The sequence below is a fragment of the Primulina tabacum genome, chromosome 18, assembly GCF_025594145.1.
Source record: "Primulina tabacum isolate GXHZ01 chromosome 18, ASM2559414v2, whole genome shotgun sequence".
NCBI classification, from domain to species: Eukaryota; Viridiplantae; Streptophyta; class Magnoliopsida; order Lamiales; family Gesneriaceae; genus Primulina; species Primulina tabacum.
This window is the reverse complement of record NC_134567.1, coordinates 28,243,042-28,262,935: the sequence shown is the minus strand read 5'-3', so window position 1 is coordinate 28,262,935 and position 19,894 is coordinate 28,243,042. Positions and strand designations below refer to the sequence as shown.

Below are 19,894 nucleotides of genomic sequence, written 5' to 3'. Positions count from 1 at the left end.
CTGACGGTTCCATGTGCAGCTGACTCAGAAAATTCAAAGGAGGCGAAGTATATAGAGAAAAATTGCAATTTATAATTTCAGAAAAAGAAAATATAAGTAAAATCTGATCATATTCTCGTCTGGAGGACAAGTTCCAACTGCTCTAACTTTTAGGATGGATGGTAAACAAAAAAAAAATAAGGGGCAAGTATAACACGGTGTACATGTAATGAAAAATAATTGGTGAAAAGGTTTTTATATCTTTAAGACCATTGAATACACAAGGGATTACTCTTACAAAGAAACTAGTAAAACATAATATTTAAGTCGATCCATGATCTTTCGTGTTGAAGTCCGAGAACCTGAGAAAAATTGCCCTATCTGGTAAGGAATCTTGCTGATAGGAGAATCTCTGTTTATGAACGGCTCCGATGGCGATCGATGAGCTTGTTTTCTCGATAAGAAGCCCAGGTAACCAAATACAGCCCACCTATAATAAAAAATCCTCCGAGAATGCTGCAGTAGAATAGACAAAATGTTCTTCTCTTAGTATATGGTCGAGTGGGATGACACGAGAACGGATAACTATCAAACAGGGACTAGGATTGTCCGACCAACCAAATCAAGTAGCTCAGATTAGATCATGCACAGTTCGGATCAAAGCTCAGCCCAGTAGCTCGAGTACTTTTTCAAGTTGAGCGATGATATTTTTTCCTCTAACACGTTTGCCCATGGAGTTGCTGGAAGTCAACTTGCAACAAATATCTATGGCTTTTTAACCAGTTTAAATTACTATTTCTCTTGGAATGTCCCATACACGAGAAATTTTGCCGATAGTATAATTTATAAAGCCTGAAGGACAATGCACACAGACTCATTGTCCTTTAAATTAATTTTATTCATCGCGGATGGATGATACTCATAAATTTAAAACTTGAAATCAAGAGCCAGTAATATTCTGCTCCTTGAACTCATGTTTGAGGAGTAGTTCAAGGAGTAGAAACTTTTATCAAGTGGATTCAGCTATTTTGCACCTCTAAAACAGCTTGGACCATGTGTTAGTTTTTTTATATGTGAATAAATTGCATGTCTCGCCGAAAAAGGAGAAAAGATGAACCTCCCTTCCCTTCTATAAAGTTGACATGAGACACAAGTGACGAGAGTATTATTCATCTATGACACAAGATATAAAATGCAGTAGGATATAAAAAAGGGATGGAGATAACGACCTTCCTAAGTAAATTGGGCTTCCAAGAAAAATTCTTGAGAGGAATGCTGACGCAGCGGGTTGGAGTGGATTATACAGCGCCACCAAGGCAGGGCCAAGTATTTTATTTGACCATGTCACAAGTCCGTAGTTCAGAGCGGATGCCACAATTCCCTGCAAGCCAATGCTTGAGTAGGAAATGCAACAATGGCAATAGGGGAAGTACAAGTCAAGTCATCAATTGCGAAGCATAGACCACTTAAAGCAAGCAAATAGCAATGCCATTAAAGTGTGATGGATTTCAACAGGCCTTATAATTTTTGGATCCACTTGCGAGCAATTTCAAATCTTTTGCGACACTTGATGCCCACATCATGCAACACTATATAGATATTCTCAAATTGATCAGTGCAATATAGGAGCATATGATTTAGTATGAATTGAGCCAAACTCATAACATACATTCAATGTGTGGTTTGAGCTAAAGAGGATATGTAACATAAAAGGGAAAATTGCACCATACTTGAGTGTCCAAAATCTTGATTCAATCTTAACATCAAATTTTCTGCCCCAATTTTCTTGCCTCGACAAAACAGAAGGGAGGAAAAACTTACAGCATATAATACTGCAAATGCCTCGGATCGAGACAAACTCCAATCGGTTGAAGCATTTGTCATGAAAAATGCAGTTAACACCATCAGTGAAGCGCCAAAAAAGTATGAATATGCAGTCATCGATATGCTTGCAGGATATTTGACTAAAAGTGGGGCCTGAAACACAACATGGGAGCACAACTACAGCTCCATCAATAATATCATTGGAACAATAAGAGGACATAGGCAAGAAGATACACATTCATAGTAATTTTTTCCCCTAAATGCCGACAAAAACTAGCAAGGCCAACGTTGCATGTCCGAGGAATCAACATGTGTTTAAGAGTAAGAAAAAAAAGTGACCTTGTACAACTAAAAATCACAAAGATTATACATGCAAGAGTGGCTGGCTGGTTTTGGTCATTTATTATACATGCAAAAAGCACATTTGCTTTTAATAGGCATAATGATGTGACCATTAAGACCAGTGACGCGCTATGATACTCGCCAATAGAATAAAACAATAAAATAGAAGATCGTGTAATTGGCCATTCAAGAAACACAAGGTATGGAAAGATTATAATCGGAAATTCAATATGTACCAACCCGTTCCTTTGATCCTTTGAAGAAATGGAATCCAAGCAAAACTAAAACCTTGGTGAGATTAGATTTGTAACTGTTACATGATGATTAAAACAGTTTTTCGACTCACACCACCACCTAGCTTCTGAGACCCTAGCCTATTGTGGTGATATTGTCAACCAGAGACATCCCGAGGTAGGTTTTCGAAATATTGAACAGGTCCTTTCAGTATATTGTTCAAATTCTCATGACACATGATGTTCAAAATGAAAAGCACCAAGATCGATATCCGTTACCTGAATGGCTAGATAAGTTGCCATGCACATGCAGTTTCCAATCAAGCATAAAACCCCTAGGTGCCAATTATCAATTCCAAGCTCCAGAATACTAGACATTAACAAACTAGAAGGCTCAGGCTGACCCTTGGCACTTATATCACTTTGGGCTGCAAATTCAGATTCTCCATGTCCTAACAATGCCGGACCACGACACACAGCCATAAGAATGGCACCAGAAACACAAACAATAGTGCCTCCTATTTTAGCTTGACCTTCAGTTTTTCTCAGATTCACAGTTTCTGTACTGCACAGATAGCAATCCTAAATCATGTTGAAAATAAGCCAAACGCGGATATAATTCGCATCTAAATGAATGAGAAGCGATTCAAAAATAATTGTATCTTAAGTGTAAGCTAATCTGATCACGACCACTGAATGTTAACAAACCAAATTGATTCCATAGACAAAGGCGCTCTAAACCTTTATGCAATTTTAATAGGTGGAGTACTTTTCTGATTATACTGCTAAGCTTAGGGACCTGTATAATCATACGATATTCACATACCATAAAATTTTGTCACAAAGATGAATGTTACCTTACGGTTATCATCACCTGCCAGATGCTCCTTATCGCTAAATGATTGAGGCAATTTGTGGATCACTTTATATATCATACTATGATATAAAACTAAAATATGCTCATACATGTGGCGGCAATCAACATACAAGCAAAGCATTCATGAATATGTACGTCTGTAATTATAGGGAAGTGATAAATCCACAAGAGTAGCACAGAGTGATTAGACTTACCCCATCATTACGGCCTAAAATAAATGTGAAGACCGGAATAGCGGGCTGTATGGCTGCCGCATAAGTTGGATTCGTGTAACCAAGACCAAGAAGAAACAGAAGTTGATTTCCAAAAATCCTGATCCATAGCGTCAATAACAAGAACCAAGGAAAACAGTAAGTAACAATTAGAATTGTGGTATGAAAGAAGAAGAAACCAACTTGAAACAACAATGAGAAATCCAACTGACCCAGTTAAACCAAGCAAGAAAAATGTCGTCAAAAGGCTTCTATTTAGAGGTGGTCTAAGCCCTCTGCAGAACAAGGGGAAAAAATCTTTGCTTTCAGAGTGAAATTCCAGTAGCCACGTTAATATAACTGGTCAATGCATCTAAACAAAAACCCAAATGCACAGATAGAGCAAAATTGAGTCAAAGAGCTACTGACTTTTCGCGGGTATAGGCAACGGGTGCGAGGATGGACAGCGCCAACAGATCCCGAAAAACGCAAAAAACGAGCTGATTCACGCCCACGTTGAGTGCGACCTTGGTGATGACATGGTATCCGCCATTGAACAGCTGCACAGACGCCATAGCCAGATGGGCCCTCCAAACATCTCCGCCGTTCGGGTTCGCCGACGCCATTGCTACGGGTGATCCCATCCTCTTCATAACAGTGACATCGATCCAACCACTCCCCACCCCCAACAGAACTCTTGATATATAGATGGGAGAAGATTGGTGTGATACTGTGATTGTGGAATAGCGTGAAATCGTGTAGTCGAAGGGAGGAAGTTTACGGAAAAGGACTGCGGAAGCAAGAGAAATGAGGGGGCGGCAGGCTTCAGATGTACTGCACTACCGACACATGACCCGAACGAGAGTAGGATTTGTATCTGTTTGGCTGTATGAAAATTGGGCAATTGCCCACTTTCTATGAGAAAAATTTATTTCTACTATATTCAAACATTTATCTAATTTATCCGTCTGAAATAGTGCTGAAAACAAAATATATCGAATCGAATATTAATAAAAATTTAAAATTTGAAGTTAGGTTAAATTAAATATATTCGAGTTCGAGCTTGTTTCAATGCTCGAATTTTTTTAGTTTTTTGGCTCGAAAAGAAGTTCGAGTTCGACTTGAAATCTTACTATTTTTCGTAGGTTCGAAAGCTCGAAATAAATTTATATATATATATATATATAAGCTATTTTGTTCGATAGTTCGCGAAAATATTAAGATCCGCTCGCGAACTATCGAACAAAATAGCTTTGACTCGGAAAAAGTTCAAACATGTTCGAGTTCGATAAATTCAAATATTTATCGAGTCAGCTCGAAAAATTCGTAAATCGACTTGATTTGTTTACAGCTCTAGACTCTCAAACGTTGATTTTGTAATATAGATTTTTTATCTGAACTGATCTGATTTATAGAAAATATTAATTTTATGTTAAAACTTTATTCACATTATATCTATACATTAAATCGACATGTCTCACAATTATAAATATAAAAACCGTCTCACAGAATCACAAATATATGTTACTGCAACAGATAGAACTTTTCTAGTTAAACTGTAGATGGATGTGAGTCGAATGTCGATTGGCGGATCATTTCTCCATCAATCTAATTAGAAAATGACCAGTTTTTTTAAGGGAGAAAATTATCAGTTCTTATGAACATTAAGGCGCTTTTTTAGCCAAAAAATAAAAAATCTCAATCGGATAATACATGATTCAACAATAACTGGCATTCACTAAATTTGAAGACAATTTTTTACGGATTGAGAACCTAAATTTAATTTATTACCAACGTAGCGTTTTGTTAGACGTTCTCATGCGCACAAACATCTCAGGTCTCTGGTCACATATATCAAATCATTTTTTTTATTTTATTCGAAGAACCCGTCATTCATCTGAGTATATAACATATAAAAAAATACATATAATTAATCTATAAAATGTAAACGAGTACATTAAAATCAGAAGAAACACCAGTCACACACGAACGTGTACCATCTGCGAAAAGCTAAATCCAGCATCATATTCTTTTCACATTTCACAACTTGAACCAATCCACAGAGTCAGATCCCCAAAATGGTCCTTATCTGATCAGGAGAATGCCTGACCAAGGACTTAGGTTCCGCATATCCGTTCCCCGGATCCATTATCGCCTTATACATAAGTTCATAAGCGTCGGCAAGAGTTTTAGCCAAATGAACACACGCTTCTGATCGAAGACTAGGAACATTCATTTGCTCGAACTCGGGCAGAGAACTTTCGCTTCCCAAAACGAGCCCGAAGAAAGATTTCAAACAATCGGAAAGAACAGTGGAGGACATGGCTTCCGTCTCAGACAATGGAGGCTCAGATACTGATTCCTCAGACATGTCGTCGTTGGTCAATGAGTCGCGGAAATTAGACATTTTGTTCGACAAGTTGCATCTCCGAAGAATGGATTCTACTTCCTTCTCAACGAGATCGTGCATGTGGGTTTCTATCATTGATCCAAGCTTTTTTATGTATTCAGCGGCAACTTCGTGCCCCAACAATGGTTGTCTGATAGAACACAAGCAGTTGATCAGAAATATTTTGGAAGGTACTTCACGGATCTGGCAACAAACACAGCCAGTAAGTCAAAGGATGTTACAAAAGATGAACTTAAAACTACCAGAGAAGCCAATCATTACTTAGAGACTAAGCTACTAGATCAAAGCAAAACTATATGCAGAAAATAAACACGAGATTTGGAAATTCTTCGTTCAAATGAAAGAGATTGTCAAGCCCCTTCCTTGCTAGTTCTCACCCTCTATTTTCAAATAGAAAATCCAACGAAATAAAAATACCTGAGATAAAGGGGTTGAACTGCTGTTATTATCCAAAATAGCATCTATAGATGATCTCCGGAGCTGAGCAGGATCTGAACTTCCTCTACTTCTCCTTGACGACTGAATAACTCCTTTGGATTTATGCGCATCTGCTGCTTGTTCACACATCTAAACAACAGGAGCAAGAATTCAGATTGTATAAAGATTAATAAAAATCAAATTCACAAATTCTGTCACTGAATGAAGTATCAAAAAAAGCTTAGCAAAACGATTCAAATACTGAAAAAATGTAGTGCTGTTAGAGCAAGATCTTACGATAAAAAACAATATTGCATGCACAATGATCAGGTATCTCAGAAAGCTTAAACCATATTGCTGTGGCTGGGGAACAACAATCACTCTTGCTGAAGAAAAGATCGAAGTAAATCTTGTACGATTCAGAAAATATGAACGATCATTCCATTCACTATAGCTTTCGGGGAAATGGCAAGCACACGGTCTTACACACGTGAAATGACATACGGGTGTCTAGCGATCCAATCTATCTAATAAAATACCATAGTCATGCTCATAAATTTGCAGTCATAATTAAAATGTGATGTATGAGAGATAATATTTTTTTATGATTGCCAGGACCACTTTTGCATCAAGCATTAGGTATCCTATGCCATCCAAATAATGTCATAAAAGACTCTTAATTTAACACACCTGAATTATTGGGTCCAATAAAGCAGAAATGACTGGTTCAAATGTAGGCTCCTTGCCTGACGAATAAACCATCATACTGTCATGTGTTTCAATTATTTCAAGGAGCACTGATACTCCTTCCCTCACAGCTGGAGGTGGAGAAAGATCAACAGCAACAAGTGGAGGATATCGTAGGAGTTTCTCTCCACGAGTTTTTAGGATGTCAAAAAAGGTCTTTTGAGCAGCATCCCTGAGAGCCCAGAGTGTATTACAGAGTGCTGTTTCTCTTCCTAGCAAATCTGATATCTGTACAAAGATAACCAGCTGAGACAAATTAAAATAATGTAAAAAGGACAAATTGGATATTCATGTTCTGTAAAACTCACAGTGTGGCAGTAAAACTCTAAAGTATTACTGAGTTTGTATGAAACGATAAGGTTAGGCTGAGATTGCAAAACTTGTTCGACTCTCGCTTTAAACGGTCGACAAACTCCTTTGAATATCCTGTCTAAAACAAATGTCAAGTCTGACTCTGTCTTTCCAGTATCATTCCCTGAAATTTTGGAGAATCGTTGAGCTGTTGGTCCAGTATCTGTCACAAAATCTGGATCAAGCAATGCAAGCACAAGTTCTCTTTCAGAAGCCAATGCCTATCACATAGCCAAAGAAATGGTCAACACAGTGAAAAATTAAAATTACATCCGCCATAGGAGGTCATATATTATCTAGTATACATGCACACACCGGGTGTGTGTAACGCAAATAAAATCCATTTAAACTTTCATATTTATATAATATTTTGACTGATATTATATAAAGCTTATTAACGCAATCCTACAATTTAAAACTTAACAAAAAAATCCAGATTACTTATTTAGATTTTATGTAGGCTTTATAATCTATCACAGTCTAATCATATAAATACATAATTATATCTTACGTGTTCACCTTTTGAGGTTTGGAAATTGTCCAAGATTTCCTATTTGTCCTTCAATCAAATTTTAAATTTTCATCTATGTGTGAAATTTGTGGTACCTATTGTGAACCATGGTCATTTTCTATAGAATAACATGGATCAAAATATTGCATCAGGGCGTATAAGGACACTCAAGGAAATCTACATCTAGTAGCCAAAAATTTTAGTATTAATATTTGGCACTTAACATATGGTAAAAAAATGAGAATAGCTCAGAAGACATAAAACAGGGGGAAAATAATCTACCTGGTGCAACCATCCCAGCATGTCACCTACATATCTTAAAGGGTCATGGGCATGAACTTCTATTGGTCTTGGTAGTCCACTGGGCCCTCCACGTGTGAGGGCACTAATGAATCTTCTGAATAATGCATTATGTCTCATATTTGCTACCTGCAATCCAGGAATATCTTATCAAAAAAGTAAATGAAGCTCGATATGTTTCTCTAGTTTCTAGCTCATGAGCATGAATACCTCTTCCGCACAATATTTGAATAGAACAGATCTTTCTTTCAGGCATCCAACTGCAGTTTTTAGGAGGTCACTGACTTCAGGATTGTCAACATCCCCAAGACTCCTACACTCTGCTTGAACCCATCTAGAAGAAATACATGTGCATGCAATATAGAAAGAATTGTTTAGATAGCAAACAACTGAGGGCCCAAATAGTGCATGAAAAAGCTTAGAAACCCAAAATCAATAGTTCTAATAATTTCACATATTTCTCTTCTATGAAACTGAATCATAGAGCCTCAAAGTGATGGCAAGTGTATTATGTCAAATGAGTGTTTGCTGAACACTGTTTCCACGGGTTAGAGAAACACCAATAAGAAAACAGGCATCATTATCAAAGTATATAAAAAACAGGTAATACTCCTAGAGCAGAAAATGATACAGACAATGTTCTATATGCTACCTGCATAGACGTTCATAAGCTCCTTCTTGATAAACAGCCATCATATCCATAAGCTCCAAACCAGCTCGCTACAAATAATGTTCTAGTGAATTCAAAACATTACAATTATTTTATTATAGACAGAACTTATTTACACTAAATTGCATAGCTATATACAAACTTCACATATAAATGGCAATATGATCAAACAGATTCTATCATATCAATTTCAGCCAGATAGATTGCTTTCATCAGGAGACAATTAAAAGCAAGGCTTTAAAGAAAATAAAGAGAGAAGAATGCAACACAAATGGACAAATTACGATGTGCGAGAAAGAGAACCTGGTGATGAGTTCTCAGCAACACTTTACAGTTGGCATGAATCTCTTGAACATGAACAAGTGCCTTGAAAAAGTTTTCATTAAGGTCTTCCTCCCTTAAGGCGTTAATCTAAAGAAAAGACCAGAAACAAGTAAATAACTAGATGATGAACGTACATACAGACATAATCCAAAAGTTGAGGGTCAGGTAAATTCAACTATTGAAAATCAACCGGTACCTCTTCATCGGAGAGCTGATAGTCACGAAGAAAGTATAATACTATCTCCTGTCTCTGTGTAGTGGTTTTAAGCTCCTGTTTAAGCCTCTCGGTCGTACTGATGATATCACCAGTGGTAGCATTACAATTACTTAAAGCCTTCGCAATCCTACAGCCCAAAATCATAGTACCATGAATCCTTGATCTTTTTTTGTTTTTAGCAGAGGATATTTCTTCTTTTAAAAATCTCATTTTTTTTGACATAAGTGAAAGTACAGTTGGCCTTCACAAGGCGCATGAATGAGGATTATAGATGGGTAGAAAGGAGGTATCGAATTCAAGTATCTTCGATGAGGACTATTAATTGAAATATGATTTTCTACATTAAAAAAGCTTCAAAAGGCAGATAAATAAGGGTAAATATTTTTCTTGCCGTTAAATTTTTTTGATAAACCAAAAGGATGATGATAGGTCAGAACTACAGGACGGTACAACAGCGGGAGAGGAAAAAGAAGAAGAAGTAGAATTTATCGGAAATTCAGGAGAGTGTGCTTACTTATCACAACATTCAGCCAGAGAATTGACCTCTTCTTCCACCTGATTCAAGGCCTATAAAAACCATCAACCACACCAACATTATCCGATCCAAAGATAGAATCGAAAATGTGTCTGCTCATCCCAAACGATACTTATCCGACAGTATTATCATCAAGCAAATTATAAAACCATAGAGCGTAACTGTGCACTAAATACATCATTATGAATAGAAAAATGTACACAATAGTCGATTGACAAGAATATTCATTGAGTGATCGACCTTTGTCTGACAAAATAATACACTAAGTACATCATTATATGAATAAAAAAATGAACATAATAGTTGCTTGACAAGGATATTCATTCAGTGATCGACCTTTGTCTGACAAAATAATAATAGCAGACTATCCTAGAAAGTGATGTTCTAAGAACTGTTATAAAGAAGGCCGGTAGCTAAAACTTTCTCTGGGGGATGCAATAATAAAGAGAAATTATGCAGCAAGAAGCAATGAACATTTGGACGACTGAGTGCATTAGCAGGCAATATTCCTGAAACCAACACCTTCATAACTGAATGCCAATTCAATCAAGTCATCTCGACAACTCAGCAATACCAAGCCATACATAATTCTGAATTATTTAGGGACCATTGTTGTTTGAAAAGTGATATTGATACATTAATTTATAAAATAAACAAAACTAGCATCTCCCACGGAATCAAGCAATTATTCATGTTTCAGTTGACACGGCATAGTTAAGTATACAACAAATTAATTATCCTGAAAATGTTTCCAAATTGATTGAATGATTCGGGTGCTTTAATCTGTAAAAAGTTCAGGTTAAAGTCTAAAGCATATCATGGAATTGCATGGTTCGACGTTCAAGCAATTTTGCTTCAAACAAACTATAGATTAGATATTAATTAAAGTTACAGCAGCAAAGGAGTCCCTGGTCACTTTTTAAAACGGTGGCAAAAATAAACTGGTAAACATGAATGAATTTGAAACAATTCACAACAAGGTACAGAATTACAGAGTATAAAAGCTGAGTGCCCTGCCGGTACAACTGAGCATGCCTGTTAGTCACATTCACAGTTAAATCCAACGATGGAGAAATATACATCGATATTATAAGTAAAAAACGATCGAAGTTTTTCAAAGTCCCAGTCCCCCGATCAAAACTATTACGAAAATTACTGCAGGATCAAATTAATTATACCTCACAATTTCCCCGAGAAAATGAAAACATTAGTAGCAGTAGCCTGCACGTTTGACTTGACCGATGTATTCGTATACCTGTTGAGCTGTGGCGGAGGCGGCGAGAAACTCCTCATTGATAGAGAGACCGCGCTTCTCAATGGTAAATCTAAGATTCCGACGAGCGTGAGGTGCATTGTCGGAGTAAAAATTGGATAGAGTGTGGAGAGAATCGAGTATATCGGGAGTGTCAGTTCGAGTCTCCAGCACCTTCTTCAGCTTCCGTGACAGCCCCGGAGCCAGCGCATTGGCTGTCCCCATTTTTCTCCGAAGATAAAATCTCCCTCCGCCTACAGATACACGATCGCTTGCGTGTACGAGAATTCGTGAGAGTAACGCTTGAATTGCGTCGCCTTCTTCTCCTCTGTTTTGATCAGCTCTGTGAGATCTGAGAATAGCGCCGAATTCCAACGGTAACGGAGAAATGGGAGTTGTGGATGAGCATGCGCCGTCTACAGCAAATAAATTCCCGTAAAAGGGATATTTTGGGCCGTACTGGATGGGCCATTAGTTCACCAAAGCTTCATGCAAAGGTTATGGGTCATGATTTTGACCCGATAATGAATGAGCCCACAACCACTCCCTCGTGGCCTCATCCATTGGTCATGATTTTGACCCAATTATAAGCCCACGACCACTCCATCATGGCCTCATCCATGAATATTGGAATGCATTTGTTGATTTTAGTACAATATTGGGTTTCTAAATTAAAGCCTATCATCTCGTGATCTCAAAGAATCTCAATTCTAATTAAATTCATGTTATAAAATTTTTAAGATTCTATATATCAATTTTTTTACGTTTGCGGACTATGAAAGAAATCATATAAAAAAAACAACCTATAGAGATATTTTTTCTAAATGAATAAAAAAATGAGGTTGTTAAAATATCTTGAATAAATATTATATAAATTTTGGCCGTGTTGGTTAATCTTTTATTCTAATATTTTTTTATTAGAGCGGTTATTTAATTTTGTATTCTAATATTTTTTTATTAGAACGGTTATTTATATTCCACTTTTTGCTAATAGGTGATTAACAATGAATTTTATTAACGTATATGACACTTCTGAAGTTCGACCCTATCCATATCATTATGGTTCTACACGAATCTAATTCAGTTAGACCTAATTGTATCGAACGACAAAAACTTGTGTGAGACGGTCTCAGGGTCATATTTTGTGAGACGAATATTTTATTTGGGTCATCCATGAAAAAGTATTATTTTTTATGTTAAGAATATTATTTTTCATTATGAATATCGATAGGGTTGACCCGTCTCACAGATAAAGATTCATGAGACCGTCTCACAAGAGACATACTCATCAAATATCAAAGCTATTTGAATAAAAAATATGGGCTCATATGGAGTGCAATTAAGACCAGTATACTCCATGTTCGGGAAAAGACAGAGTAGGCACAGAACTGAGTTGGCAAGCACATTGATACATCCATAAGAGCTCGGGTCATGGATTACCCATAATATTAGATGGATAGGCCAAATCAAGATCAATATGCAGGATGAATTCTTCTGAAGCCGGGCAGGTGGATGCCCGGAACATCTTCTCCCCGGGTTTCCAGATGCCCGGGCTCTCTTATAAGCTATCGGATGATTTCTATCAGGGTACCTCGATAACAGTGTCGCACTCGAGTTACATCGTGTCGAATCAGTAGAATTCTGTCAAGAACGTTTATCCAGGTAAGATTTTACCTACTTTCGCACAATCGTGTCAAATCAGTAGGATTCTGTTAGAACGCTATCCAGGTAAGATTTTACCTGGATTCTGTTAGAACGCTATCCAGGTAAGATTTTACCTAGGTAAAATCTTACCTGGATAGCGTTCTAACAGAATCCTACTGATTTGACACGATGAAAAAATAGGATGACGTGACAGAAAGTCAACATCTAAGATTACAAGTAGCAAGTAGGCACTGAAAACAAGGTATTCGTCACCTTCTTTCCTATAAATAGCAGATACGTATTTCATTTAAGGGATTCAAATATTCTTGTTTCTAAGCTCTTGGCCTTCACATATATCTTCATATATAATGCCATTATTCTTCACCTTCAACCTGCTGACTTAAGCATCCGAGTGGTCACACTGGACACCCCTCCGGCGCCCATTCACGAGTTCATTTCTTTGTCTACAGGTCACGGTGGAAGCCATAGTTGACAGATATATTCCTTGCTCATTTTCCCCAAACAAAAACTCTTATCAAATCTAGTGGATTTCTCAGACCCAGCTCACCTGATTCACCCCGGATATCATCACACATCGTGGCCATTCAGTCGAATTGACAATATAATTGACCCGAACTCAAACGAGTATGACTGTTAATTGAGTCTTATCCACATAATACCATTGAATAAAACTTATGTGATAATGAAATAATCGTGAGAAACTCGGGATATACCATTTAAATTTATAAATTATCAGTTAAGGCAAGATCAACACAAATCCTTGTATTTAGGGAACTAGGCTTACTGGAGTTATTTCCATATAAGACATACACAATTCATCTCAACATTTGAGGGACTAAGCTAGAAACACTCCTGAAACCTTTGTCCATATGAGTAGATCCACACTGAAGTTATGCCCAGCTCATACCGGACCAGGGAGCTCGACCAAATTAATTCAACAAGGATTATTGTATTTGGCTCATTAAACTGAACCCTATGTACCTGAAAATGTTGGTATCATCAGTATAATAAATGAAATTTTTTATGACATTTATATAGATACATATTTTTTGAGTAGTAATTTATAATCTTAAAGAAATATTTTTGAATACGAGGAAGAAAAAAGAAAATTTACTTGAATGTGGAACATGTGTTCAGTGAGTGCCCACTTTAGTTGTGCAAGATATTGTTTCTCTGTGTGTGAGTGTCTATATATATATATATAGTTGAAATGATCAAAATGAATTTTGTTTTTAAACTTCGCCCTTCGACCCGAGAGAATATATACTCAAAACGTCAGACCACTTTTCTGGGCCCGAATAGGTTTTTAAAACTTCACCCATCAACCCGAGAGAATCGCTCCTGATCCATATTATACGGAAACCCGACCCGAAAGCAAGCGGTTCCCCCCGAGCGTCGCATCTCCTTTTGTGGCTTTTCACTCCACAATAAATAAATAGACGGTCCAGGTTCGCCGCCGCTTCAATCTTTAAATCGCCGGCAGCTTTGCTCCTTAGTACACCGCGTCAGCTCTGTGCACACAGATTTTTGCGTGTATAACTTTTCGATTATTTTTTGTAGAATTTTTCTGCAACTATTATGGCTTCTGACGATGAAGACGAAGGCCTCGCTCGGTTTCTCGAATCAGAAGTCCTCTCCGAGATCTCCGATCAGGTATAGCTGTTATCGTCCGTTTGGATTTTAACTTTTCACGTTTACCTAATTGACGTTGAATTGCGGATTTGTACGAATTATACGCAGAAAAATCTTGAGATATGCGTGCATATTATTAATCGATAAGATATTCCTGGACCGTGCAAAAAAACGAGAAAGAGCTGTTTTTGTTTTATTATATTCATTGGTGAGCGGTGTTCACTATTTTTTATTAGCTAGTGAGAAATAATCATATTCAATCGATAAATAGGGGTGATCTCGGGAAATTTTTCGAGGGACGACTGAGTTGTATGGAGTAAAATTTGGACTTTTAAGGAAATTAAAAACTAAAATTTGATCCGCTACATGTTATCATGTTCTCAACTGGCGCCAAATGTTGGTCGTGTCTATCTGTATGTTATCACCTAAAACAAGATATTTTGCTATGCGGATATGTTGGGTTATTATCGCAAGTGTCTTGGAAAATGGAGATTCCCGTAGAGGTATAATATGTTAGTCTTGTAATTAATATTTTCTTAAGTTTTTTTTGGAAGCTCTAGTCTTGACCATCACATCCCAACAATCTGCCCACATGCTTATGCTTTGGATATGTGAGTTCAGGTGTATGTTCCTTTATCTGGCTTACATGTGTGGAGATGCATTAGATAATAAAACTATTGCTGATCCACTTCTCATGTGTCAAACCTTTTTGAAAAAATGGGTTTCCAACAGAAACTTTCAACTTAAGCAATTTGTTTTGTGATCAAATGGCGAACTTTTGAGGTCTCTGGGTTAGATATCAGAATCTTAATAGGAAGTTAGGAACTCACAACTTTTGTGTGACATTAACACTTTTACATGTCCGTGTGAGTGTAAATGAGGTTTCTTGGATGGCGTAATGCAGGAGGAGTCAGTAGAAGAGGGAGATGGGAGTGAGAAAGAAGAAAGAGATGGGAAGAGATTGCGTGCTGAGGAGGAAGGGGGGGAGCTAAGTGAACAAGAAGAGAAGGAAGAGCAAGAAGCAAAGAGAATCAGAATCGAGGAAGGTGAAATCAGTGACATAGAATTGTCTAGGGCTTTAAGATCGACATCTTCATCACCGTTGCCGTCCTCTGAGCTGGAAGCTGAAGTTGATTCTGCATTGTCACCTTCAAAGAAAAGTGCCACTGTAGCGGACTGCATTAACAATAATGGGATGCATGGCCGGGATAGCAGACAGTTGCCTTGGAGAATTGATACAGGAATTTTCTGTAACATCCCTCCCGAATTGTTGTACCACATCCTCAAATATCTCTCCTCTGAGGTATCAAGATGCATAAATTATTTTCAAATTTTTGTCGTGGATGAATCTGTATTTTTTCTGAACTTGTTATTTGTATCGCTGTTAAATCTTTTCTGATTATTGAACTGCAGGATCTTGTTTCGTGCTCATTGGTGTGTAGATTCTTTAATTTTGCTGCTTCCGATGAATCCTTGTGGCGTCGCCTGTTAGTACTTTTACCTATGCTTCCCCTTTATCGTCATATTTACCCAACTTCAGACCTAAAACCATAAGCAGACCCCAAAGCCCAATCTAGCTTGATGAGACTTCATACATTTATGTAGTTGTTTGTACTTGTGTGTTTTTGTCCTGCCATCTAGTATCAAATTGTGGTGTTTTTGTCACTCCTGTAATAGGAATTATGCTTGATTGGAAGTTTTTGTACATTTTAATGCAAGTAGTTGATAAAAAAAGGAAATGGACCAATTTTTTGATAATAAACACACTTACTCTTTCGCTCATGTGTGTCAATGATTTGTATGAAGATCGTAACTAAAAGTAATTTGTGCAGATATTGTCTGCGATGGAGTCTTCTGCCTCCAAAAAATCTTCGAGACTGTGCGTGGAAGAAGCTTTACATTCAGGTGAGTTTGGTTTTGAATGTACTTTTTCATTTACTGTCAACTTCCTTCACAACGAAATGATTGAATCTCTAAACATTGTCATTGATTTAGAGCCTTGCATCTGAGCAGCTGTTGCATTTTCGTCTTCCTTAAAGAGCTATCCTCATGTTAACCCCATGTTAAATATGTGATTTTTAGTTTATTAATTTTCTGATTGGGAATGATATTTTTGCAATATTACTTTTGTGATATTGAAACATTTCGTGTGATTAACAGCGTGATGAAGAAGATATGGTCGATTTTGTGAGGAATTGCCCTAATGAATTTAAAGAATATTACATCCAAATGCAGGTGGCTAAGAGAACCCAAGCACCAAATCTTTCTCAGGTAAATAAAATTTACAATTGAATGAGCTTGAATGTTAAATTTACTCCTAGCTCTTTGATATCATATTTTTTTTATCGGCATCTTATTTAAAGTTTGTTGGCCCATAAAAGTTGAACTGGTAGCTGTTTCTTGATTTTGACGTGCAGTGAGTCGATTCTTCTTACCTTAGGCAATCGAAAGGGAGAGAGCCTCTCGAAATTAAGACCTTCGTCTCCTATATTGAACGCCCACATAGATTTTATGGCACGTTATTCGTCTTTTATGTAACGATAGTGGAGATGATGAATCTTTAAGCTGTATACTTTAAATTATGTTACTTCCTGCCCAACTTTTCACCTTGCCTACCTATATCAATTAGTTGTATACTGCAATCTCAAAAAAGATGCTGAATAGCCGAATAGTTTTACTGAGATTGCCCAAATCTGTTTTTTTATATCATTACCTTTTATGGACCTTAGGTAGGAGGGAGATTATTGAGAGTTTCGAATGGTTATCTACACCTTTTCACCGGATGCAAAATGGGCTTTGCCCTAACTCTTGTCTAATATTTGTCCCAAAGGTGAATGATGATCTTGTAATTCTAGACAAGACACTTGCTGATCAAATCTCCACGTGGAAGAGCGGCAGAGGCCTGTCTGATACTGTGGAAGTCAATCATGCATGCTCCGGAGAAAGCTGCACATATTATCATATTGGGGATGTATTTGTATGTGAGAAGACTGGAAATGTTCATGGTAAGAGACTATCTTTTCTTGAAATGTTTGGTGGAGATTGAAGAGACGATAAATTTTGTTGGACGGTTTTGTTATACGAAAAACAAACTTCTTGATTCTCAACCATGGTTTCCAAGTGTTTACGCAGTTTGTGATGATACATGCAAAGAAGTTGTTATGGATCCCATGAATGAGCTGTTGGTCTGCACCATCTCTGGGCGTTGTTTTGATCGTTTACTGTCACCATCTGAAATGGAATATGATGCTGTAAGATCTTTTTCTTCTTTGGCTCTTACTTTGTAGCTATTTTTCATACTTGCTGTTTAGACATTCCCATTATTTAGCCATTTCCTGCTATTTTCGTATCCAAACAAAACCATTATTTCCACTATAATCTTCATCGATCACATCTTGTTAAAAGGCATCTCAGAGTTTTTCTGTCCTAATATTGAGGTATAATTAAATTGTAAATACCAAAAGCTAAAATTACTGTCATCTCAATTCTCAAGAGAACAATTTGTTTTCGAAAAAGTTTAGGGCGGTTATAAGTTTTAGAGTTTCAATTACCCTCGAGTCTTGGAAACAAATTCTGAATTTTGTATTCAGAAATGTTTGCATTTAATACAGAAGTTTATTTTACTTGTCTTTTATTGATTTTCCCCCTAACTTTAAACATACTAATCCGCATAACTTGTTCTTTCCATGTTCTGAAAATTTAGGATCAGCAACAAGGTGGTGTTGCGGATGAAGCCGAACCATTTATGGGATCTGGTCGTTTTGGTAAGAACAGTTTACTTTCATTCTTTTTTAACTTTTTCTCGGCTCTCGAAGATAATTTTATTATTATATTATGAGAGGTAATATTTGTACTTTATTTTATGTTATCTACGCTCCACTTCAAGAGTAAAATTTGTGCCAAATTTATGTACAAATGGAGCACAAATAACAAAAAATGGAGTTGAAATATCAACTCTCATATATTATATATTCTAACATGTTACATTATCTTATAAACACCATGTTATTTTTAGAAAACTAGTTGGTTTAACATTGGCCCAGTTATCCAATGTACTTTTGTTATATATATTTCTGTTTCAATTTTTTTTATTAAATTTGTGACAGGAGACCACATAGGAAACGTCTACTCATTCCTTCCGAAAATAGAATCATATTTCACGTTACCCATTTGTTCTAAAATTCCCCAGAAATATTTTTCAGAAATACTGGAAACATTGTTAATCAAGCTTATCCTATCTATCCTAGGATTTCTCTCGACTCCATTTTCTTTGTATTGATATCTGTGGTGTTGAAATGTTTCAGCTCGAGCTTATCTGCTTGGATACAATTGCGATGATGAGAAAGAACTTGAAGCCGCCCTGAGGTTTTGCTGATCTGGTTGTCTATACTGTGCCATGTCTATATTATTGGGAAATCTGAAAATGGTGGCACTAAAATGTTTCAGTACGAGTCTATATTTTGGGCTTCTTGAATGTATAGATATCCGAATGATCGAAACTTTAATTTGTAACTTGTCTCAGTGAGAGATGATGAGATTCATTTAGTCTATCTAAATCGATTCAGAAGTAAAACGTGTATGATAATATGGTTGAAGTGTTGACGTTTTCTTTTTATATTTTGTTTTGTTGGATTGGAGTCCATGCAAGAAGTATTTCACCAGATAAAGAAGAATGTAGTTTAATCAATAATTAGTGGAAGGCTTACACAGCACGTGCATATCGAATGACAATATGAACACAAATTTTTATAATTCACTATTTCTTTAAGATGATGGAATGATTGATACTAAAGAGTTAATTCGAATTTGTGTTTCATTTAGAAAAGTTGTCAATAAAATTAGGAGTAGGTCTTTTGTGAGAAAGTCTCACAAATCTTTATCTGTGAGACGAGTCAATTTTACCGATATTCACAATAAAAAGTAATACTCTTAACATAAAAAGTAATATTTTTTCATGGATGATCCAAATAAAAGAGATGTCTCACAAAATATGACATGTAAGACCGTCTCAGACAAGTTTTTGTCTAAAATCATATAAATTAAATGCATAAATTTGATGCCTCAATTATGTATCGTCTTCATGTGTTATAGTAGGTAAAACATTCAAATTTAAATTATATATATACCTAAATTAAATTAGATGTGTTTTCCACATGAGACATATCCAAAATATGATTACAATATGTTTTGTATTAAAATGAAAATGGAAAAAAGGTAAAAAGAAACAATTTTCGTCAGTACTTACAATTAAAAAAAATATAATTTTGACATAAAAAGTAATATTTTCATACTTAAGTCAGATATCTGTCTCACAAAATTGACCCGTAATATTGTCTCAAATTTTTTTGCATATATAATTTAACAGTTAAAAAAATAAACTTATATTTTAAAATAAATTACATAAGAAACAACACATT

General features: G+C 36.4%; 2 protein-coding genes and 1 pseudogene across 8 annotated transcripts; 1 reads left to right on the top strand and 2 right to left on the bottom strand.

Annotated features, from left to right (window-relative positions):
* Positions 1 to 52: 52 nt before the first annotated feature.
* Positions 53 to 4,349, bottom strand: LOC142532233 (WAT1-related protein At4g19185-like; annotated as a pseudogene).
* Positions 4,350 to 5,423: 1,074 nt separating this feature from the next.
* On the bottom strand, positions 5,424 to 11,584 carry LOC142532806 (conserved oligomeric Golgi complex subunit 6-like). The gene is made up of 11 exons (XM_075639288.1): positions 11,184 to 11,584; positions 9,908 to 9,960; positions 9,373 to 9,520; positions 9,156 to 9,263; positions 8,835 to 8,902; positions 8,393 to 8,516; positions 8,165 to 8,311; positions 7,329 to 7,592; positions 6,964 to 7,248; positions 6,274 to 6,423; positions 5,424 to 6,039 (listed from the first exon to the last, which is right to left on the bottom strand). The coding sequence occupies exons 1-11, from the start codon at positions 11,403 to 11,405 to the stop codon at positions 5,512 to 5,514; spliced, it is 2,097 nt and encodes a 698-aa protein (XP_075495403.1). The 5' UTR covers positions 11,406 to 11,584; the 3' UTR covers positions 5,424 to 5,511.
* A 2,543-nt stretch (positions 11,585 to 14,127) lies between these two features.
* LOC142533267 (F-box protein SKIP31-like) lies at positions 14,128 to 19,077 on the top strand. 7 transcript variants are annotated; one of them, XM_075639974.1, is made up of 10 exons: positions 14,128 to 14,293; positions 14,406 to 14,498; positions 15,385 to 15,780; positions 15,891 to 15,964; positions 16,310 to 16,382; positions 16,638 to 16,748; positions 17,308 to 17,482; positions 17,610 to 17,728; positions 18,181 to 18,241; positions 18,782 to 19,077. In XM_075639974.1, exons 2-10 carry the CDS (start codon positions 14,424 to 14,426, stop codon positions 18,850 to 18,852), a joined length of 1,155 nt encoding a protein of 384 aa, XP_075496089.1. In that variant the 5' UTR covers positions 14,128 to 14,293; positions 14,406 to 14,423; the 3' UTR covers positions 18,853 to 19,077. The 7 variants fall into 7 exon arrangements, 6 of the variants coding, with proteins under 6 accessions (XP_075496089.1, XP_075496086.1, XP_075496088.1 ...); XM_075639971.1 differs by having other exon boundaries at positions 15,382 to 15,780; XM_075639972.1 differs by having other exon boundaries at positions 14,208 to 14,340; positions 15,382 to 15,780.
* The last annotated feature ends 817 nt before the right edge of the window (positions 19,078 to 19,894 follow it).